Here is a 24521-nt window from a genome sequence, read left to right as displayed (position 1 = left end):
GCAGGGACCTTCTGAAAAAGCTCAGGTGGAAGAAGGGAGTTTACAATAGGTGGAAGAAGGGGCTGACTGCTTGGGAAGAGGATAAGAATGCTGTCAGGGTATGCAGGGAGGAAACAAGGAAAGCCAAGGCAGCCTTGGAATTGGACCTGGCGAGGGATGTCAAGGCCAACAGGAAGGGTTTCTTTAAGTATATAGGAGGCAAAAGGAAAACTAGGGAAAATGTGGGCCCGTTGTTGAATGAGACAGGTGCTGTGGTGACAGATGATGTGGAGAAGGTGGAGTTGCTGAATGCCTTCTTTGCTTCTGTCTTCAAAGCTTGGGCCAGCCCTTGGGAGTCCCATACTTTGCAGGTAACAGAGAAAGTCTGGAGGAAGCAAGACTTTCCCTTGGTTGAAGAAGAACAAATTAGAGATCAGTCAGGTAAACTGCATATCCACAAGTCAATGGGGCCTGATGGGATGCACCTGCAAGTGCTGAGGGAGCTGGGGGAAGTCATTGCTGGGCCGCCCTCCATCACCTTTGAAAGGTCCTGGAGAACAGGTGAGGTGCCTGAGGACTGGAGGATAGCCAACGTCACTCAAGTTTTCAAAAAGGGCAAGAAGGATGACCCGGGAAACTACAGGCCGGTCAGCCCCACCTCCATTGCTGGAAAGATGATGGAACAGCTCATCCTGGATGTCATCTCCAAGCATCTGGAGGAAAAGAAGTTTATCAGAAGTAGTCAACATGGATTCATCAAGGGGAAGTCATGTCTGACTAATCTGATAGCCTTCTATGATGGCATGACTGGATGGGTGGATGAGGGGAGGGCAGTGGATGTTGTCTACCTTGACTTCAGCAAGGCTTTCGACACTGTCTCCCACATCACCCTCATTGGCAACCTTAGCAAGTGTGGGTATGATGAATGGACAGTGGGGTGGATTGAACAGTGGCTGACAGATAGAGCTCAGAGGGTTGTGGTTAGAGGTGCAGAGTCTAGTTGGAGGTCAGTAAAAAGTGGTGTCCCTCAGGGGTCAGTACTGGGTTCAGTCCTGTTCAATATATTCCTTGATGATCTGGATGAAGGGATAGAGTGTACCATCAGCAAGTTTGCTGACGACACAAAACTGGGAGGGGTGGCTGACATGCCGGAAGGCTGTGCCACCATACAGCGTGACCTGGACAGACTGGAGAGTTGGGCAGAGAGAAACCTTATGAAATTTAATAAGGGCAAGTGTAGGGTACTGCATTGGTGGAGGAATAACCCCATGTGTCAGTACAGGTTAGGGACTGACCTCCTGGAGAGCAGCTCTGTGGAAAGGGACCTGGGAGTCCTGGTGGACAACAGCATGACCATGAGCCAGCAATGTGCCCTGACAGCCAAGAAGGCCAATGGCATCCTGGGGTGCCTCAAGAAGAGTGTGGCCAGCAGGTCGAGGGAGGTCATCCTCCCCGTCTACTCTGCCCTGGTGAGGCCACATCTGGAGTACTGTGTCCAGTTCTGGGCTCCCTGGTTCAAGAAGGACAGGGAACTGCTGGAGAGGGTCCAGCAAAGGGCTACAGAGATGATTAGGGCATTGGAGGATCTTTCTTATGAGGAAAGGCTGAGGGACTTGGGTCTTTTTAGTCTAGAGAAAAGAAGACTGAGGGGAGATCTTATCAATACTTATAAATACTTAAAGGGAGGGTGCCAATGGGATAGCAACAGTCTTTTTTCAGTGGTGCCCAGTGATAGGACAAGAGGTAACGGGCACAAACTTGAACATAGGAAGTTCCATCTTAACATGAGGAAGAACTTCTTTACTTTAAGGGTGGCAGAGCACTGGAACAGGCTGCCCAGAGAGGTTGTGGAGTCTCCCACTCTGGAAACATCCAAAACATGCCTGGACGCCATCCTGTGTAACCTGTTGCAGGCGACCCTGCTCTCTCAGGGGGGTTGGACTAGATGATCTCCAGAGGTCCCTTCCAACCCTGACCATTCTGTGATTCTGTGATAATGCAGATCAAACGTACACACATAGTTATCTAGTATCAAAGGTTTGCTTGGTTTTTAAACAAGCGACATGTCATTGCTTGTTTTCGTTGTTATTATTATTTGCTATTTATATTGCAGCAGTGCCCAGAAGTCCGGACATACCAAGCTCAGTCCCTGCCTTTATGTCTTGGTGTGATCAGAGATGAATAAATGCAAGTGACTGTAATCAGTAATTTCTCCTCTCAAATGCATGTCTCCAGCAGACAGGAAAAATGATGACCATATTTTTTTGGTAATTTCTGCCATTTTAACGACCAACCTTGTTTCTTGATATTACAGGTACAATGTGCTGTGCATTGCAGGCCTTGGTCTCAGTCCAGAGCCTTCATGCTTTTTCAATTCCCCTTGGTGCATCCTCTGTCCCTCTGCTCTTCTCCAGTTCTAAGTTTTTATAATTCTGTGCTCTTTTAAGCATTTCAGTGTGCTGCCACTGTGGGAGCAGATTGACACTGGCATCAGCTGGTTTCCCAGCTCTGATTTTTCCTTACTGTACCTACCACTAAATGAGTTACTGATTCTCCAAGCTCAATCTTTTGATGCTACCAGCTTATTTTTTGGCACATCTGAACTCTTCCACTACCAATGTCCATCACATGTCTGCTGGGATACTTTAGGAACTGACAGGCAAACTAATTACTTAATCCAGTGATTATCCCAAAGCTGAGTGTATGAGAAGGAGATCATTCTAAATTTTCTCTCTCATCTAAATCATGCCTGTAAGTAATGAGCCATACATTTGGCAAAACTCACCCAATTCAGTCTGTATCAAGGCAAGGCAAGATACTGTTAACTCTTCAGTGGCAGTTGCTGCAACACAACCACCTTGAATTTAGGGTAAACCAGACTCAAACTATAGCACAAGACTGACACACCAGTGAAAGATGCACTAACTTTCCTCAAAGAAAATGAATACTGCAAGGCTCGTAAAATATTTGTCATTGCAATACCCAGACTCTTTTTCAGGTACCTCAGCATCATAGCCTCCACCCACACAATCCACGTTAGTAACCACAGTAGCTGTAGGTCATATTAGACTTGCTTGTAAGCCACTGTCACTTTGCTTGCTGCAGGTTCCCAGCAGATTTGCAGGTATTTTAATTTTCCCTGGTTAGGTGACATAAACACACAGGATCCAAGGGAAGCATGGGAAATCACATAATTCCATCTCAGAAGTACAGGCATAAGCTGCAACAGCCAGGAAGGGATGCATGAAACCCCATCAAACTGACATGAAGTGCCACCTGGCATGGTGTGGTGCTAGGTGCTATGCCGTATGGAAATATTCAATTGCAAAAGTACATCTCAGAAGCAGTCTTCTCACAGTTCGGATTTTTAAAGTGGAAGCTTACAGTAACTAAGCAAATACAGGATCAAAAATCAGTCTAATGATAATTGTCGACAGAGTGCATGAGGCATTCCTTTATTTTAAAAATATTTAGCTAGACCCGTAACCCTTTCCCTATGCCAACTCCAGATCAAACACAAATCTGGTCACAAACAATCGGCTGTGGACAGTCGCCTTCATGGTCCAGAATGTGGCAGTGAATCATCCATGTTCACAGAATTAACAGGGTTCCTCTCTGCAAAATCAGACCAGCTTACTTTGAATGTTTGTCTGCAGTCAACCAGCTGCTGTTCGTAATCACACCATTGCTCACATTTAACTATGATCAGAAGAGTTGCTTTGCCACAGCAGTTTTTCTTTCAGGAAGCAAAATTAATTTACAATAGGCTAAAACTAATAATACCCCCACCCCTGGCTCCTTAAAAGAAAACAAAAGGCTAAGACAAGTCCCCAGAAAATGAACAAAACCCAATTTCCACACTTGGGTTCCTTGGCACAATTCAGATATTTTGATTTGTGTATACAATGATGCAAGCCAGAACTTCACATTTTTTTTAAAGCATTCTCCCTAATATACTTGGTGGTTCTAATGGGTTTGGTAAATTAAATAAAAACAGCTGGATTTGCTAGGGGAAACTGCAGTGGAAGGTGACTTTCAGCCAACTTTTAAGCTCTCTGCTTTTTTGGAGGATCAGCTTGGGGTCAATGGTTTGGTACATAATGCAGCAGTCAGCACCTGTACGAACGGCCTTATGACTGCCTTCTGGTAACCATGGCATTCTGGTATACAGGGATACCCTGAATTTTTTTTCACTCTTACAGTCATAGCTCAATGCCAGGGACTGGGACGAGGATGATGCATGAGCCAGTGACTCAAACCAGGACAGCAGGCAAGATGCCTAGAAGATCAAATGCTCTGGACTATGTATATCAAGATGTATCGCTGTGTCACAAGTGGGAGCTCTCTTAGGGGTCCTAAGGCTCAGAATATTCCCCCCGCCCTCCCTTTCCCCGGTATTTTAACAACTCTGCTTATAGAAAGTATTATCTGGTGATCAGGTCTGAAGGTTTTGCTGAAAAGTCGAAATAGAAGACTAAAGAGACTGCCCCACAACATTTAGGATTCCGTCTTAAACTGCAATGTTTTGTTTACAATAAACTTAATCTCTTTGCAAGGTCTTTGACATAAAATTGGTTTTAGCTTCCATCATTCATATTCAGCTGCCAGATAAGAAAAAAACACAGGTAAGGAAGGCCAGGGTTAAATTTAGGGAAAACAGAAGAGCTTTCTTTAAGAAAAATTGGAAGAAACAGCTGGGGACAGAATATAATAAAACCAGACGTGAAGGATGAAACATGACTTAACTCTATATTTTGTTGAATGACCAAATAGCAATTTCTGCTCTTTGAGTGGTGACTGATAGCTCCATTACCAAACCATTTAAGAAAAAGATAAGCCTCCATTCTTAACTACGATTTGCAGGCCAAGATGTTCCCAAAAGAGGTTGCCTGAGGTTAGGTGTCCTTATTCAGCCCCAATTCAAAGCAAAGTACCCAAGCCCACGTATAAGCTTTGGTACATGAGCAGCTCTGTTGACGTCCAGACTCGTTCTGAAGTGCAATAGCCCAAAAAAGAATTGTGCCAACTCACACGCGTCAAGAGCCAAGTCACAGGCTCCAGCAAAATGACAAACATTGTTTAAAAACATGTTTGCTGAAGACCTTGTTGGTGAATGGGTCACTTGGCAAAATTGTGAACACAAAGCATGCTGTGCAGCTGCCTAAAAACTCAGCTCTCCCGTGTGCCTAAGCAAAACCAGGATACAGGAGAAATCAGAGGGTTACAAAGGATGCCCGACAGGACTTGTCTAATGATGTTGCTGCATGGCCTTGATGCTGGCAAGAGCTGCTGGGAAATAGCTCTGATTTCTTTTACTGATGTAAACTCTTGAGCCTGTGAGGCAGAGATTTTCTCTTCAATCATCTTTGTACTTTTCCTGTCCTCTTTGAAAATGCCATGCTGAACTCTTTACTCTCACCCTCCCCCGCACCATGTTTCTTCCATACCTCTGATGCACACTCTCTCACTTCCTTGACTTTTACCACTTAGGATAGGCAGACACCAGTGGCAATGCTGAAAGCTTTCTTCTGGCAAGGAGACCGACATCCAAAAAGGGACAAATTTCTAGACGGAGACATCCCTGACTAGCATAAAAGTGAATTTTGTGCATTAAATCTTCCCTTTACTCACTTGCAAAAGTCTAATATTACGATACTAGTTCCATTTCCAACTTGACACACAAGGTCAAGTTCAGATGCAATCACATGGTCAAAAGAAGTGGATGAGAGTCAGCAGCACCAATAAAACCATTTCTTCTTGGTTTTGGTAGCTTACAAACTCAGAAACTGTCTAGCTTGCTTCTCCACCAAGACTTTTAGGGTGGAGTCAGGCAGTATTAGTTTCCCAAATACAGAGAGTGATTAACTGCATTTGCATTCCTGTATCAAGCACTTCTTACTATGTTTAAATCACTATCACCTGAAGTTGAAATACTGACAGTGAAATCAAACTCCTTCATATATTTTTTTCTCTAAGAAACAAAATGATCCAGAGTGAAAAGAAAATCCAAGACGATAACATATAACTGAAAGGACAAGTGTAAATTACTTATTTGGGCCCATCACCTCCTTGAAATCCACCCTTCATGAGATACTCAACCAAAGCTAAATGAAGCTACCAAGAAGATTTCAGGAACTGGGCCCTGCCTGCAAACCAGAAAGCACGTAGGCATAAATGCAAATCCAAGCGATGTTATGAAGATCCTTTAAAGTTGTGACTCAACTGCAATCTTAGTTTGCTAACTCCCTGGTAAGATACCCTCTTTCTTCTGTAAGACACCCTTGAATGTTAAATTAAAAATACTGTGAAGCAGATACAGGCTACAAGTGTCCCAAAATATCACTGCTTACGGAGAATTAAAAATGCATTTCATTTTACATGTGGTAGCAGATGCAGCCTGTCTGCAACATCTAGGCTGTTACTGACAAGCGAAAATCTTACTTTTAAGGGTTTTTTAAATTGCATCATTCTAAACATACTGCCTACTTATTTGCTTCAAGGGCTGAACCCTTCTTTATTTTGTCATTTATCAGCTAGCAGAATTCTTCACTGCAGACATAATCATTAACACACAAATCCCTTGGCATATCCACCATCAAATAAAACAAAAATGGCTAGCTTGAAAGAGGGTACCTATGTGTGCATTTGTGTGCATACATATTAGTTGGACTGCAGAGCACAGTTTTGTGTTTACTGCATAAAAAGCTTGTCCATAATGTTTCTTGGATAAAATGATGTCCCTGCCCATCTGAGTTCTCAAAGAACTGCATAAAATTAGCCATGATATCTTTACAAATTTAGCAGAATACTTGAATATTTATATTTAAACTTGTCCATAAGTCTCTTGTTAGATATCTAATGTGAAGCTAAGAGACTTCTCGTTTCTTTTCAGCATTTATTTTCTTTTTTTTTTTTCTTTACTTTATTGCATTAGCAACACATGCATTAGCATACAATTTGCTAGAGGGATCTTTCTGGAACGTTTATATTTGAGGCTCTGTATTCTCCCTGGAAGTATTGCTGTTTAGATTATGATCACTTCTTATGAAGTAATTTTAAGTAAAAAATCAACCAACCAAAAAACCTCTTTTGAAATCTGATGATTTATTGTGATTGCAGTCCAGGCCAAGAGAAAGTTGTAAGAAACCAAGAAGTAAAGATAAAAACGAAGACCAGCTTTTACGTATCATTCTGTAGGTGGTGGGTATTTGTGTCGGGTAATGACATGCAAGACAGAAACCAGCAACTCCCTTGCTGTCGCAGCTGAGCAAGCAGGCACATAGAAAGCTGACCTCCAGAAAGTGATCTTGCTTGATCCTTTGCACAAAACGTATTTTCTGTGCATGCACCTAGCAAAGATCACACACACCTTGTGATAAAAGGCTGGTAAGACAGATGGAGTTCCTGTACGGCAGGACTGCAAAGCAGCACTCCGCTGACATGACAGCTGCCACCAGGCAGGTGGCCTCTGGTCAGACAGTGATGGTGGGCCACCACACTTCATGCTGGGTTTGTCTTGCAAGTGCCTGAGCATCTGGACAACTATCTGTGTTACTGTCATTCTGCAGGTCTCAGTGGACACGCCACATCAACACCTGTAACAGCTGTTTCGAGTGAAAGATGAGGAAACTGATGTGTTAGACACCAAAACATTTCAATTCACAAAAAGAAAGACAAACAATCTTGAAATCAATTGTGAAGCATTTTTGCTTAAAAAAAATTACTTAGTTGAGAATAATTTGCCTTGATTCTACAGTTTCATTTAGCACTGTGTCCTTGCTTTTCATTTAGCAATTTATGTTAATTAAACAATGTTAATTTCATTGTGATCGATTGTGTAACTATTGCAAGTTGTGTATAACTGGAGTAAATTTAAAATTGCAGTCTATTTTTAAAAAAGACACAAGTTGACTTTACTGTTGTGAATGCCCCAAGGAGCTGAAGTACCGAAGACCATTCGCAAAGCTGGAGCACTAAGCTGTGAACTCTCCTTGGCAGTGACAAAACTGAGGCTTGTACTCTGTACCACCTAGCAGAGCTTGTGACCAGCAGACAAATGGCAGGCCCCAAGGCTTGTCTGTATTTGAGCCGTATTGCTTGTTGTAATAAAAGACAATGCATCACACCATTAGGTCATAATCCTTCCTAGACCTTCAAGGTACTGTGAGTACTGCTTTTAAGGGACAATATCAGCAGGAACTATCTTAATAATACCCGAGAACCGCATCTCTAATTGACCAGAGCCTGATGGTTTTGGGAGAGACTCAAGCAATAGTACAAGGAGAAGCCAGGTAATAAAGGACCCAGCACCTCTCTGTGGGAAATGCCTTTGTGAAGGGTGTTGAGAACAATTCCTATGAGAAGCAGCTGAGGGAACTGGGGTTGCTTAGTTTGGAAAAGGAGGCTCAGGGGAAACCTTATCACTACCTGAAAGCAGGTTGTAGTGTCAGTTTCTTTTCCCAAGTAACAAGAGATAAGAGGAGAGGAAATGGCCTCAAGTAGCACCAGGGGAGGTTTAGGACGCATATTAGGAAAAATTTCTTCACCGAGAAGGTTGTCTAGCATTGGAACAGGCTGCCCAGGGAAGTGGTTGAATCACCATCCCTGGCGGTATTTAAAAGACATGTAGACATGGCACTTGGAGACATGATTTAGTGGTGGACTTGGCAGAGTTAGGTTATGGTTGGACTCAGTGATCTCAAAGGTCTTCTCCAACATAAATGATTCTATGATTCTACAACTTATTTGTTCTTCAAACACATACAGATAGAAAAAAATACTATTTCAGTCTTGGCCAATGGCATATAGGATACTCTGAAACTCTTGGTAATGATCTTTTTCTGTCTCTGTTGCTAGTGTGAAGAGAACCTATGAAGTGCTTTGGAAGTCATATTTAATGGACAGGGTTCTCCTCCTCAGAAGGAAGCATTTCAGAACTGATTAGCGCAACAACATTTAGCTGCCAGCAGCACTGCCCAAATGATTAACCTTACCCGCTACTTAGCACTGTTGAAGCCACATCTGGAGTGCGGTGTCCAGTTGTGGGATACCCAGCACAAGAGAGAGATGGATGTACTGCTGCGAACACAGTGAAGGGCCACGAAGACGATGAAGGGACTAGAGTACCTCTCCTGTGAGGAAAGGCTGAGAGCTGGGACTGTTCAGCCTGCAGAAGAAAAGGCTCAGGGGGATCTCACCAATGTTTATAAATACGCAATAGCAGGGGGTAAAGAAGAAGGTGGAGCCAGGCTCTTCTCAAGGCTATCCAGTGACAGGACAAGAGAAAATAGACAAAAAATAAAACACATGAAATTCTGCCTGAATATAAGAAAACACTTTTTTACTGTGAGACTAATGGAGCACTGGCACAGGTGCTTAGATAGGTTATGGAGTCTCCCTCCTTGGAGATTCAAAACCCAGCTGGACATTGTCCTGGGCAACTGGCTCTATCTGGCCTGCTCTGAGCAGGGGTTTGGACTAGACAATCTCCAGAGGCCCTCCCAACCTCAGCAATTCTGTGATCCTGTGAAAAGGTGTAGAGAAAGGAATGTGGAAACAAGTTAGAAAGAAAAAATACTTACATTTTCAAGCTCATAAAAAACTAGCTGAAACTGCAGTCAATAGAATTATTACTTCTGAAATAATAAAGGACACTACAGGGGTTTTGTCATATTCCCTACTGATTAAAATAGGAGATGAAATTTCCTGGGACTAGCTACTGTGCTGTGACAGTATCAGAGATTGATCTTAATTACAAGACAAAGAGGAGACTTTATTTTCCTCTGAAACTGCAGAACAGTATCTCTTTCAGACTTTTATATTAGTGGCTGGGAGGAACAGAGAATTACTCAGGTGACAGGAATGTCTACGTGATGTGATGACACAGGCGAAGAACAAGAGAGAAATGGACAATTTAACTAGCCAAAGGAAAAGGGAAGAGTTTAGAGCCTGTTCTGCAAAACAGAAGTTCTGCCTAACTTTCAGAAACTGCAGAGAAGAGAGAACAGGATGGGCAGTTCTCATACTTAACCTCTTCTGTTCTGCAACACAGTTAAGACTGAGGGGTAGAGAATAACCTGTATAGTTTGACATGTTCATCAACAAATTACTTTGCCTTTTCAACAAATAACTACAAAAAAATTTTAAAAGTAACATCTAAGTGAAAGACAAGTGACTTCTTTTTCCAGAATGTCTTAAATAGGGCCTAAAAACTCCTCTCCCGTGCTCCTAAAAACTCAATGAAGATTAACATATTTAGCAAAATTTGGGATAAACAGAAAAACATTGTCTGATAACTTTGATACAGGGGAAATGACAAATTCAACAGGGTTATATGACAGGCACAAGGGTTTCGGCTTTAAATCTGGCATAATCCTCTTTATAATTCAAAAGTCATAGTATTGATTCAGACCTGTGGGCTCTCTGATCACCCTGAAATGCTTCTCCCTTTCTGCTCACGACCTTACCAGGCTTTTCATTCAGACTTAAAGACTTTTTGGAGAAGACCTGTGCTTGCATAGCTATGACTTCTGAATGCCAACATAAGGCAAATTAAATATACAGTATATCAATACGGGAAAAGGTTTCCTCTTCTCCCCCATCCCCACCAACATCATTTTCTAGTTCTCCATTACTTTTTTCCTCCCTGTAGCTCCTCAACCTCATTATGTTCCAGACTCTTACACTGATTTTCACCAATGATAATGCCCTACTCTTCACACTTTCCTTCTGATGCTTTGGAAAAACTTTTTTTTTCCAAATGTTATCTTTGAGAGTCTCTGCAGACCTGGTCTCTTCTCTTTTTTCCCCTAATCATTTCTTCAGGATCTCTTCCTAAGTTTTCATATTACTGCAGCCTTTTATTAGTCTTTTTATCTTCTGTGTCTGTACTGTTTTTCCTCCATTACTAAGATTTCCATTGGTGTCACCAGTAGGGCATAAACTTATCCACTTACTCTTCTGTTCCTGACCCACTTCTCTGTCTCTGTGCTATCTTTGAACCCAGCTGACGTCCCTCCTTTTGGATGTTTTGATGTCCATTGTAACTTTTCATACCTAAAACATAAGTCCTTTCTTTAGTAGTATCACCAACTGATTATTTAACTGCTTTGTCTCTCTGTCCCTGGATGTCTTAATTTGCATTGCAATCCTGTCACCCACATTTTGTCTCCAGCTTTGTTAAAAATATGAGGGCTCGTCTTTTGAGAATGGTGCATAGACACTTCCCCACAGTTTTTTCATGTCTGCTTTTGTATGCACATAGAACCTTGCAGAACAAGTTTGCAATCCTAAAAAAGGAGTATGGACACAGCATTTTCAGATATGCAAGCATTTTCAAACTGACTGTTGATATGAGGTGCTCCATTTTAAACATTTCTAAATTAATGTATCCCAAAGGGAAGCAGCCTGCAAAAGGGCACTGAAATGAATCAGACTCACCAGACACATTGGAAAGTTTTAGCAAAGAAATACATTATGTACAGAAAAGTATAGTTATTAGTATTTCTAATACTGTCATTAGTCACATATAAGTGTAACAAAGCACACACAGCAAAGAAGACTTAGGGTTGTTCTAAATCCATAATGCTGAATGTATCCCTGATCAACTTATGCAGTATGTGGAGAAATTCTAAATTACTGTGCAACATCCATGTATACTAAGCAGTGACGGAGACTGCATTATGACTATGAAACTGTATGATTAAGCCTGTTTTTTCTGGGAATTGCCTCAGCCACACAAAGACATTCTTTCTTCCTCATCAGATTGTGGCCTGAATTTATCTGACTGATGCAATGGAGGACACAATTTCAACCACCACCTTTCTTTCCTCCTTCATCTTATCATGGTTTCTTCTCTGACATCTGAGTATGCGTGAAAAAAAATACACACCCCCCCTGGCCATTTCCACCTAGCCGTACTTCCAGCACTTGTGCAGAATGCAGTCTGTGCTGACAGCTGTGCAAGTGCGAAGGAGAGAGGAGGTATAGGAAACCAAGTTCTGCTTACGCTAACCGATAATAACATGGGCCTTTGTGCTTCTCAGCTTCTCCATTAGCCTCCTGGTAGGCATGGCTTTGCACGCAGAACAGATCAAAGAGTAAGCAGGGCTGCCAGATCTCCCAACTTCGCTGAAAGCTGACGGGTGAGATTCTACAATCTGAGTCACGACATGGGTTGGATGTCAAATGAGGAGGAGCTGTCACCATACAAGGCTGCAGCTTTGGCGCAGCACCCAAAAAGGCGATGCCATTGCACTTTGCTTGCTCCAGATGCCCATGTGCCAGCAGAGCCTTGAGCCGAGGAGCAGCAGCATCAGCATGGTTGCAAACATCCAACAGCAGAAAGTGACACCAGGGACATGTGCTCGAGCTCAGGACTAAAGTTGGCTTCTGTTTTGTCCAGTGTGAAAGGTTATCTTGCTGGACGCACCAGCTGTCTTGTTGGCCCTTCCTTGTGCTGTAGGAAGCAGGCTATTAGCTGCTAAGATATAAAGCAAAACCTTAACAGCCTTCTTCAAACAGAAGCACAAATTGGAGAAGAGAAAGAAATGAAATGGAACAAGGCAACAGATGGTGTTAGCTTAGGAAAGAGGAACAGAATGCTCTGAGACCCTTGCCTGCATTCGTGTCAGTATGTTACCAGCCTTAAGATTTAGCTCCTCTCTACCACACGGTTTACAAATCATGGGGTCAAGTAAGACAAAAGTTTTTGTTAAAATGACAGATTTTTTCCTTTGGTACACAAATACCAGAGCTATTTCTGATAGTCTACTGACCAAAGCGAGGCAAATCTAAATAAATAATAAAACAGAAAACATCTTCAGCTCTGTTTCACTCCAATTAGTAGTTCCCAGACCTCTTACTGAGCAAGTGGGATCCTGTACCACCAACCAAAACACCTCATTACTCTGTTCCGAGTACTGATCCATGCACCATTGCAGTGGTCACAGCAGATTTAAGGGACGCTGTTCCAGAGGGAGCGATGCTGCACTGGTTTGGTGTGGAGAAACTTTAGTGCTTATGGTGATGAGGGATGGAGTGAAGAAAGGGATAATCAAGGGAGGCGGAAAAAGAGAAATCTGGCATGATTTGGTAAAATGTATAGGGCTAACAGAGGGTCCTGCTGCATATTTGCTGATAAGCATAGCATACTTGACAAGGAAATACTGAAGAGGCAAAGGTGTCTGATAATATTGGACTTCTGCTGTTTTCAGTGGTCAGTCCCATCATAATGGGTAGTTCCTGACAAAGCATTGCAGGGAAGAGAAGGTGGTCTATCTGTACTCTCCACTGTAACTATAAGGGTTAACCATAAGTGTTGAATGTGGTTGGATGATATGAAAAAGCTGTATCATTTTACAGTATTTCTGGTCACACCCAGCAATATCTGCTCCCCATTTTCAGCAGCCTCACAGCCTCCCCATTTTCTCTCTGAATTATCAGAGACATTAACAAGAGTCTTTTCCAATCCCCGCTTAGACCGAGCTTTCTAATTAGGAGCACTGAACAAATAGATCCAAGAGACAGCCTGGCAGCAGCAAGCAGCCTTGGTTCACTGCACACAGGGCATGGAAAAAGCTCTGCTCTCCTAGGGACAAAGTGGAAGCTACAACCAGTGACTCAGCATTAGCCCAGTAACTGCTCTCCAGGGAATCTGAGACAACCCCTCCAAGCATCCCTGCCTATTTCTGCACACAAAGGGATCAGACAACAAAAAATACTCCTTGAAACAATTGCCTACCTCTGATAAATATACACCTCCCATCAACTAATAAGTAAAGAGCACTGTCAAGCTTTGCCTTGTGATCCACATCTATGGACACATCCAGAGTGAAGCGAATACTGAAATGTGGCGGTTTTTTGTGTAAGAGCTGCACTCTGTGTCATGCAGACACGGCATTTCATCAAGCACAGGGTAATAGCTTGATTCCCTTAGGGACTTGTTTTTGGAAAATAGAACATCTCCTTTCATAAATAGGCAAGGTCACCAGGCACCACACATTCCTCATTGCACACGTTCATTTTGGAGTTTATGCTGAGATAATTAAGTATCCGTTCATTATACATTTCATATTAATGCAATAGCACATCTTCATGTAAAACTAATTTTACAAGATCTGAGGAAAACCACCATTATACTACATTTCAATGCCATCTGTTCAGCTACTGCAGAATACAGTGGAAGAATTCTGATTTATGCCCAAATTATTTTTTACATTTTACTCTTCATGTTGGATTCAGAATTTGAAAAATTTCAGATGAGAAACATTTTAAAAGCACAAACTAAGGCATCACCCTTTCATGACTTACAGTCGCTTTTTTATTTAACAGGAGTCATCTTCCAGCACATTCACATGTACACACTGTGAACAAGACAGTTCACAAATGTGATACCTCAAAGTTTAAACCCTCATAGATATGATGATAGAAACCACCAAAATGTCACAGAGATATATGAAGAGAGATCAAAAATTACAGGCAATTTATTTCAAAATATTGTTAAGTAATGCCAAAACTCAGGAGTCCCCAGAGGACCTCACCTGAAGAACCTAAGCATTATGCAGTGCAATTAATTCCTGCCAATCTATTTCTCTGCTTTCATCTTATTTCATCCCAAATACTGTTTTATCTGTTTGTTTAGAATATTTAGAAGCTGGCAATATGTTTTTCTCTATTCCTCTGGTTCCTGGGAAACTTCCGTTCTGGATGTGAAAATAAGAAATTCCAGAGGATAATACTACGTGAAGGCATAATGTAAAAGAAGAAATAGTTACTTTCAAAGTGAATGTGTGATCGGTCAGTAGAAAAGATTACATAGGATAGAATATCAAAGTAGAAATAAAGTATTTTCTCCTAAAACCAGATACAAATATTGAATTGCATTAAATCCAACAGTTTTGGGGGAAAAGAATTATGCAATAGAAATTAGAAATCATATATGTACACATAAGGAAAAGAAGAGATTTTATTCTGAATTTTCCTGCGCATACTCAAATATATGCATTCTTCACCAGTGATTATGATCAGGGATGTCAAATGCAAATGTTGCCTGAAGACTTGGAATAAGCTTTTGCTGCATTTTTTATTTGTTTTATAGCTTAGGGGTTTCCCAAACTGGAGAATGCAAACCGCAACTGTAAATGAAAGTGTAGTTGCTAGATTGTGAATGACTGATTATGTGGCTTAAAGACATACAGCAAACAACTGCAAACAATCTGCAAAAATGTTAAGAATAATGTTTCTTGCCCTCTTCATCTGCCATGAAATTCAATTACTGGAATTAACAGTTTCACTTCTAGAGAAAAACCAAAGGCTGTCAACATTTTCACATGGAAATAACCTTTGAGGAGTCAGGTTTCTGCCTTAGAGAAGTATTTTTGCGTTATTTTAAGATCAGCATCAAAGAGACACCTTCTTCCTTGAGGGGACATGAAGGAGTTGTGAGCATACCCTGAGATTTTTTTTTCTTTTCAAGGCTGCAGCAACCTAACTTAGAGACTTGCCTCTGTCTTTTGTTTGTTTGAAACATGTTGAGGGTGGCTGTCAAAGGTTCAAGGAGAGGTTATCAAGTCCTGTTTGCTGTTGGCGTGTCTAAAGCTGCTGACACACACTACAGAAAAAAAAAAAAAGGTACATCTAGTGAAGCTGCAACAATAAAACAGCCACTAGGGAACCTCACCTAGAACTAAGGACAACACTAAGCTGTGCTGGCCAACTGAAGAGATAAGCTTATAGTAACAAAGTTACTATACACAGCTTATAGTAACAAAGCTTATAGAAGTCTCGAAAAATAGCTTGGTTCGTCATTTTTTTAGTGGGTTAAAAAAGAAAAGCAAAACCATGCAAACACACCACATTTAGGATTTTGTTGTCTGATGATGAAAACTATTGCCCACAGTCATCAGTTATGAAAGCTGTAGAAACAGCTAAAAACTGTTCATTGAAAGTGAAAGTAACGAAAAATAGCGCACCTGACAGACTTGCAAGCAACCACAAATCTTCCTTTTAGGATGCTTACAAATTTTCCTGAACAGGAAAATAACCTACTCTCTGTTGAAAACACAAAAAAAATCAAACTCTGTTGTTGCACATACTTAAGATTTTTCTAGCTTGATGCCTTATAACATTAGGAGGAAAAACACATGCCTTCTTCCAAACTTACTTGTCTCTAAGTAAGTTATCTATGGCCCTATTTTACCTCTAACTCCAGAAGAAGGAGGAGGAGTACTTTTCCAGTAAAGTGTTGTTCAAAGTTTTACACAAATACTCTAAAGATAAGTTGACATTTCTCACATTAATTGCACGTAATTCCTTGCCTATTAGGGCCAGATCTGTCCCTTCCCCTCATTTCACATCAGCTGTGTATAAATTCACACTTGCAGTAAGCATTAGCTTGAACTCTGGCTTTTATAGCTGGAGGAGTCTGAGCAAGTTCATGACCTTGCACTGGCCTAAGCCCCTGAGGACCTCAAGGTCCTTCGGCCAAGTCCACTCGACCACTAGATAACTGGTCTAGCAGTTTCTCCTTACAAATCTTTACATTAAATGCAGCAAAGGGCTTTGACATCCTTCTTGATGCTAGAGATCTGTATTTCCTCATCGGAGAGGCAAGCTAAAAGCTCAACAGAAACAAGCCACGTGAGTGGAGGTCCAACAGGTCTGTTCTTCAGCTCACAGGTCTGTCTTAGCCTTTGTGTTCTGCTGAAAGCAACTTTGGAAAACACCCTTTCCAAATGCAACAGTTTTTTATCACTGCATAAGTAAGGTTAAACTGGAGCTGACATCAGAAGATGGCAGGTGCCTCACTGTACTGGAGCAATGCAAAGCCCACAGGCTTTGTCTTATGAAATCAATTTAATGTCCCGATAAGGGAAAGGAGTAGGGCGCGATGAACTCACACTCAGTTTTATTTTTGAATGCTGATGTTCAAATATTAAGTTTTAAAAGTGGGCAAAGGAAAACAGTTCATGAAAGCAAGACGCTGCTCTTCTTGCAAAAAAGAAATTTGCTAAGGTAATTTTTTTGAAAAAAGTTAATTCTCAACAAACAGCAATGTAAAAAAGAAGAAAAGCAATTACATCACTACAGTGTAAAATGCTGCATCACCTATGAAAATCAGACAGATCCAGGTTCATTCATGTACAATTTTTTTTGTTTGTTTTAGACATGACAAAAATATACAACGATTACTGCAGAAGGCATTTTGTTCTTCATAAATTGAGTATAACAAAAGACCTCTGCTTCACCCAGCTAAATGGATTTCAGATTAGACTCTAGAATAAAATATAGAAACTTACCTTGCATTTCAACATGTTGGCTACTCTCTCTTGCATTGATTGTCCAGCTTTTGGCCTGACAAGTATATAAACTGCTTTCACTTCAGGGCTGGAGCGCAGAAGCTTTTCCACCAGTACTTTGCCCATGAAACCCGTAGCTCCTGTGATAAGTACGGTCTTTCCATTGTAATAAGCTGAGACTGAAGACATGGTGCTTTCTTGTTCTGTCCTTCCTTTAACTTTCTGCAGGAGGTACCTGAGAAGATGCAAAAATAAAGTTTTAAGGGCTTCTGAATTAAGACATAGATCAGTTATTTGGGAACTACAGTCTGAGATAACCTTTTCTAGTCAGCTATGGCAGCTCACATTAGTTCAGCCAATGGCAATTTTAAAGTTTTCTTTTTTAAAAAAACCTCTTTTATAAAAATAAACCACAAATATTAAAAAAGGTTAATCTGAGAATCTTAAAAAACCAAGCTCAGCCTTATCCTCCATATTACACCATAGCTGCACCCAGTAGTCACAGTTCAGGACATAGCTTGTGCTGTTCAAGACTTCTAGCAGTAGATGCTCACTGTAGTGTTGAACAGCATTTCTCACACACTGTGAAGCGGCAGCCATAAAGATAGTGGTTATCCCTACGAGACAAAGTAGAAACAGATCTCCTCACAAACACTGCAGGTACAAATGCTGTGGTTTCCACCTTTATTCCACTGTGCCAAGCAGTTCCATTTCTTGTCAACCATCACTTTGCAACGTGCCCAGCCTTTTCCTGTCGTCTTGGCTTGGAACGAACCCATGAAGAAATTCCATGTCTTCATCATCGAAGACACAGTGCAATGACATTGCCCTGCAAGACTGCAACACCATGCTCCTGTGTGTAGGTCATCACCCACTATTGGCTGTTAAGGCCAAAATGCATCCCACTGAACTCTAAGGAGCACAGACGTCACATGCTTTCTCTGGAGAGTTTAGGTTGTTTGAACTGCCCTTTGGAGATCCATTCACTATGTAAGGGGGCTGACATGACTAGGCTCCCACATGAAGTGTCCCAATTAAATCTTTTAATTAGATACAATGGTTTCAAGCCTACATTTCCCCAGCCATTCTGATTCAAACTCGAAGTTGATTAAATGACAAACAAGGCTGGACTGAATCCTCCTAGAATAGCCCCTCTCTCTATTAGACTAACTGGAGGAAAAAACTTCCTCCTATGCACAAACCACTTCCACTGCAAGGGAAAGGTTCATGAAAAATATAAATAAATGTTTTGAAAAAAGCCTACTAAATTTGAAACAAAAAGCAGCAAGAACAGTAGAACGATGTCAATCAGTACTCAAGAACCCAGAGAACAATCCTCAGGTACCCCAGAAAAACTTCTCTTCCTCCTGCAGAAGCTTCAGAGTCTCTGTTGGCCATTTCAAGTTTCTCAATGTGACATGAGTCAACTGTGGGCTAATAGAATACAAATATACCAAATCAGAAATATAGCATTTGCTGCATTTTTGCAGTCCGTCAGGATTCCCTGTTCTCACTAACCCTTTTGCATTTCTGAAACCTAATAAACCATTCAGGGACAGTGAAGTAGCCTAACTTAGAGCAAAACCAGCAAGCCTTCATACACGAACATCTTATGTAATGAGTCCTTGCCTTGGACCAACATAACTGAACAACAACAAAAAGTACTTTAAGAACCCTGGCTACACATGGTGGTAGGCTAAATTTCCTTCATTGTGTGGGGCCATGAGAGAAATACAGCTTGTCCTACAGCCCGTGCCTTCCTCAGGACAGAGTGAGGTATCTTACCCAAAAAAATTGACCACCAGCTATTTGAAACAAGAGAGACACCAGAGATCAACCCTTACAAGGTGTACATTCTTCACTGAAACACTCAGGAATGTTCTTAGCTGGACTGCGATCCCCAAGGTGTTGCTACTCACACCGGTGAAAAGCGATCCACAGTCTGTGTCAATGTGCTGTCATTATCTGGGTCTAAAGCTGATGCATCTACCCAGACCTGACTTTTCATTCCTACCAATCTGCCAGTTTTCACAATAAATGGACTGCTACGTGTAAATAGTGAATGTATATTTCGAACGGGCTATAGCCCAGACGCATAAACAGGAGACTCAAGCCCAACAAAATTTTGTTCTTCTTTCCCAGTGCTACCTGGGACTGCAGTACATAGCATCAAACAAATGAAAATCCCCAGATTTCTTTATCTGTAATGAATCATCTGGTACGCCATACAATTTAGAAAGTGGGTCAAGCAGAATAACTTCTGAAGGACACTATTTTACAAATTAATAGCTGTGGGTATTCTGGCTCAGTGAATTCGAGTATTAGCCTACTTTCAGATATGGCCTAGATCACAATTTAAATGAATGTAACAGGCTTATCTAGGCCTATTAAAAACCTGTTCTTATCGAAGAGCTGGCCACTTGGGAAGCTAAACAAACAGGTTAAACTATTAGATAATTAACTTATTTATAATAAAGTGTCACATCTCATTCAGGTTTGGAAAAAACTGAGTGATATTGGAAGATAGGAACTTGCAGAATCTGGAAGTGTGGGAAAGGGTGTGCGCATCTAAAAGTAGATAGTAGTTTAGCCATTTGAAGACAGAGGTGACAGGAAACTGAAGAAATTTGGTATGACATATGCCCTGCAAAGCAGAGAAATTAATGAGAGAAGTCCTTAGTCACTAGAGGCCACACAAATTGTACTGAACATAAGGAAACAAAAAGATGAAATGTAAGACCACTTCCAGTCACTGGATACTTGCTTTGAACTCATATTCAGATGATCGTATCTACCTAATATTCTGCTAGAAAAATAGTACATTTATAAAGTACTTTGCACCACAGACTTAGAGATTATCACAGTGTTTAACAGGAACTACTTTCCTTGCCACACTTCAGTAATACAGAACGTTTCCAACCTGCACCAGTAAACATTAGTGCTTTGCATTATAGTTCTAGACTACTGCAAAGATAACTTGAGATTTCTGAATGTGGACACCAATTTATTACGTTGTTTCATTTGGGTTCTCTGTTTGAGTTATCCAAATGACGCTTTGTTTGTTTTGGCCAGATGTTTAATGCCTGCTAGAACAGTTAAAAAAAAAAAAAAAGAAAAAAAAAAACCACACTACTTTTAAACTGTCCCTAAAATTAGCCATGCAGCCACATTTCATTAAGTATTTCTAGCAAGGACTACATACACATAACTGACCATTTTTCCCCATGTAGTCTGAGATCATTTTAAACATTTGCCTCCAAAAAGTCAGGAAAACAACTGCATCTCCCAGACCATTCTGGCATGATGACAGTGGGAGCGCCAAACACACCCACAGAAAAACTGAACTTCTAAGACAATCTGCTCTTCCTCTTGATTACTCGCTTAACCCTATAGGCATAAAAGAAAAGGTAAGAAAACCCACAACCTTTCTATTTTCTATAATAAAGCAGTCTGAGCCAGGCAACACAGAGTTTGCAGGGCCAGATCAGAGCTGGATCCGGTTGCTCAGCCTCATCCACAATAAAAATCCACAAGGAATGAGATGGTTTTCGCTTATTACGGGGTCAGATTTGTGTCTCCTTGCATTACATTTTTTTTCCCCCTTTTCTAAGTTAGCTTTAGCAGAAAACACAATAATCTTGCACCCATCTGATGCCGTGCTAATTATCAGCAAAGAAAATCTGTTTATTTGTTTAATGTGCATAAACAAATTGATGTTTTGAGATCATGACACAAAAGCCACAATTCTGCAATCAGCTATGTTTAGTCAGATCCCTGAATCTCCCTGAATCTGTTCAAGCAAATTTAGAGAGGCTTTTATTAGGTTCCAAATTCAAAAGCAGATTCTAGCTTATATTCAGGATTGCTAAGATATTCTCCTTTCAACTTATTCAGGGAATATTGACTTTTTTTATTTTTCAGAACCATCTTTGGGTTTTATATTTTTAAGAGTGTGATTTTATAATAGAATTTATTCTTGTCTGTTTTAATTGATTTTGCTTGGCCTTTGTAAAGAACATACTGAATAAGTTATGGAGATTTTAAGGAACCAGAGCATTTCTAAGGTCAAAAGGTATGATCCAAGTATTGCCTGCTGACCTGACCCTTTGGATGTCTACTTCAAAATACAAAGAACTATATGCATTCCTTTTTGATTTTTTACACTCAGTCAAATGAAGAAAAAAATGCTGGGCATTAACTATTTCTCAGTCAATTAAGCTGCAAGGGACTAAGTGTCTGGTAAGAGAAAACTGTTCAAAGTCTGAACCGTGGTTAGCAGTCACAGTGAGTTGACCCTTATTGAGGTGAACACGGATAATGACTATTTCAGGGCTTGAGGTTCCTCTCGCTTCTAAAACTGACTGGAGGTGAGAAAGCCACTGAATGGTGGAGAAAAGCCCACACATGGGCTTCCTGAAGCCCAGCTCAAGTGAGTAATTACAGGCAAGTCCAACTGTTTAGGCACTAATCAGAGCAGGAAAGCAATCACTGATGCCATCTGAATTACTGAACACAGCATCTTTGCAGCAGTATACATCTCGCTGATGCTGACTCATCTCCAACTGTAGCGTGAAAAAAACACCTTTTGGCCGGCCAGCCAGGAGTCACACTGAGCATCTCTACAGACACAAGTACACAAGCCGCTTTAAGGGTAAAGCTCTGTTACTGATGCCTGTAATAGTCTCCTCTCAAGCAGTCATAAAGGACAACCTACAGCACTGCATTACAAACAAAGCCACGATCTTCTGCTAGGGGCATATACCAAAGGACAAGCAAAGGGAAAGGTGGGAATCCTACCAACCTAATACTTTGCTCCTGCAAAAGAAAACCTTCATATCTCAAACAGAAGAGTAAAGGAGAGCTTCCCCCCACCAAGAGCAGATACAATTGAGCTGATATTTAACAAAACAACTAATGCACTGTCCTTATCTTCCACATACTTCGCTGATGCCAAATCTGCATTCAGATTACAATGGTGTAATGCTGAGAGTTAGACTGCTATCAAAGCCATAGAAATTGAGAGGGAAATTTGTATCTGAACCTCATGGACTGCCGCTACTGCCACAGCCCAGTGCAGATCCATGGCTGCAACGTGTTAACAAGAGATGGCAAAATGGAGCACGAGCAATGAAGGATGGGTACACTGGAGCAGGTTCATGTTTCACTATGGTTTGAACCACTGATAAGCTTTCCATGACAGCAGCCATCGCAAAAGCTTATCTGTTGAGATATTTGCCTTTTCAACTCAACAAAATAAAAAAAAAAAATAAAAAAAAGATATTTAGCTTTGCGCAAGAGCAAAGGACTGTATGCCTGTAGATATACATCTAGATTCACAAATGGCGTCTCTGGCATCTCCTTCTACTTAGTCTAGTTTTCATGAGTTTTCTCTTATCTGCTGCATTTTCACAAGGATGTAATTTCTGTAAAGAAGAAGGTCAGACTGATGAATCTTTCAGACATCACATTTAACGTAATGGACTAGCTTCAACTAAAATTACAATTAATGACAAATAACATTTTTCTGAAACAAAGTTACAGACAGCAAGAGTCCTTTAAGACAAAATAGTTTTTGGCCACTTTCTGAGCATAAATTTTTAATCTTGGGTACAAATTCTGGGGAGGAATAACCCCATGCATCAGTACAGGTTTGGGACTGACCTCCTGGAGAGCAGCTCTGTGGAAAGGGACCTGGGAGTCCTGGTGGACAACAGGATGACCATGAGCCAGCAATGTGCCCTGGCGGCCAAGAAGGCCAATGGCATCCTGGGGTGCATCAAGAAGAGTGTGATCAGCAGGTTGAGGGATGTTATCCTCCCCCTCTACTCTGCCCTGGTGAGGCCACATCTGGAGTACTGTGTCCAGTTCTGGGCTCCCCAGTTCAAGAAGGACAGGGAACTGCTGGAGAGGGTCTAGCAAAGGTCTATGAAGATGGTTAGGGGACTGGAGCACCTTTCTTATGAGGAAAGGCTGAGGGACTTGGGTCTTTTTAGTCTACAGAAAAGAAGACTGAAGGGAGATCTTATCAATACTTATAAATACTTAAAGGGAGGGTGCCAATGGGATAGCAACAGTCTTTTTTCAGTGGTGCCCAGTGATAGGACAAGAGGTAACGGGCACAAACTTGAACGTAGGAAGTTCCATCTTAACATGAGGAGGAACTTCTTTACTTTGAGGGTGGCAGAGCACTGGAACAGGCTGCCCAGAGAAGTTGTGGAGTCTCCCACTCTGGAGACATTCAAAACACGTCTGGATGCCGTCCTGTGCAACCTGCTGTAGGTGACCCTGCTCTGGCAGGGGGGTTGGCCTAGATGATCTCCAGAGGTCCCTTCCAACCCTGACCATTCTGTGATTCTGTGATGCACTGAAATATCTGATCATACATAAGAGTTTTCTTTAATCAGAATTCTGGAGGAAGCATGATTAACCTGGGACATGCAGAGAAAGAAAAATTCCGCTGTTGCTTCAGAGAGCTTGTACAGCTGAGGTCAGAAGAAGCAATATAAAGTGGTCACAGACTATTTCAATCTCATCAATTTGCGTCCTCAATCTATTAATTATTTTATGAGTTTAAATAACTGGGACACTGGGCATGCCTGCATGCCTGAACAATACATCTTCTTTTTTTTTTTTTTTCCTCCAGGATGTGTGACAAAGACTCCACAAACTATGCACATAATTCAATACATAAAAGCAATTATTTCTAATATGTGTTCTTTGCCTGAAAGCATTTGTGTATAATTTCTTGTTAACTATCATCAGCAAGTAAATAATCCCACCACTGTGACTGTAGCAGCAACAACCCAATCTTTTTACTTTGGTGGCCAGCAGAGGTGGATACTTGAACAAGAAGCAGTTTTCTTCCAACACTAGTGCATATACAACAATTGTATGGTTTGAAGCAAATCAGTATAATCCAAGGAGATCGTGTACGTGGATAAAGAGGCAGGAATAGTGTCAAAAGTTCAACACCTGTGCACTACCTCCTGTGGACCACAGTCCAGTCTGAAACAAAGCAACTTTTCAGCCTTGTGATTCCTGGAATAACAGAATGCTCCATTCTGTGCTTAAAGAATAAAAATTAAAAATACAAAGGAAAATGCAATAAGCATCTACATGTTTCATTTATGTGCTGGCACTAGAAACATGGGATATAACAGCTCCCATCAATTCACAGTGAAATCTCAGGCATATGCAGGTGCATTAGTTGTGCATGCTCTGTCATTTGAGACACTTTATATGGAT

The 24521-nt window shown here is 41.2% G+C and overlaps 1 protein-coding gene across 2 annotated transcripts in view; it reads right to left on the bottom strand.

Annotated features, from left to right (window-relative positions):
- LOC104288624 (fatty acyl-CoA reductase 1-like) overlaps positions 1-17465 on the bottom strand; it is a 78117-nt gene extending 60652 nt beyond the window's left edge. For both annotated transcript variants that reach the window (XM_009887449.1, XM_009887448.1), the window contains exon 1: positions 17277-17465. In XM_009887449.1, coding sequence (XP_009885751.1) covers positions 17277-17465 — 189 coding nt within the window. The remainder of the gene's footprint in view (positions 1-17276) is intronic.
- Positions 17466-24521: the final 7056 nt, after the last annotated feature.

Source organism: Charadrius vociferus, unplaced genomic scaffold (genome assembly GCF_000708025.1).
Source record: "Charadrius vociferus isolate BGI_N301 unplaced genomic scaffold, ASM70802v2 scaffold116, whole genome shotgun sequence".
Taxonomy (NCBI): Eukaryota; Metazoa; Chordata; class Aves; order Charadriiformes; family Charadriidae; genus Charadrius; species Charadrius vociferus.
The sequence above is the reverse complement of the archived record's forward strand: the minus strand, read 5'-3'. Positions and strand labels throughout refer to the sequence as shown.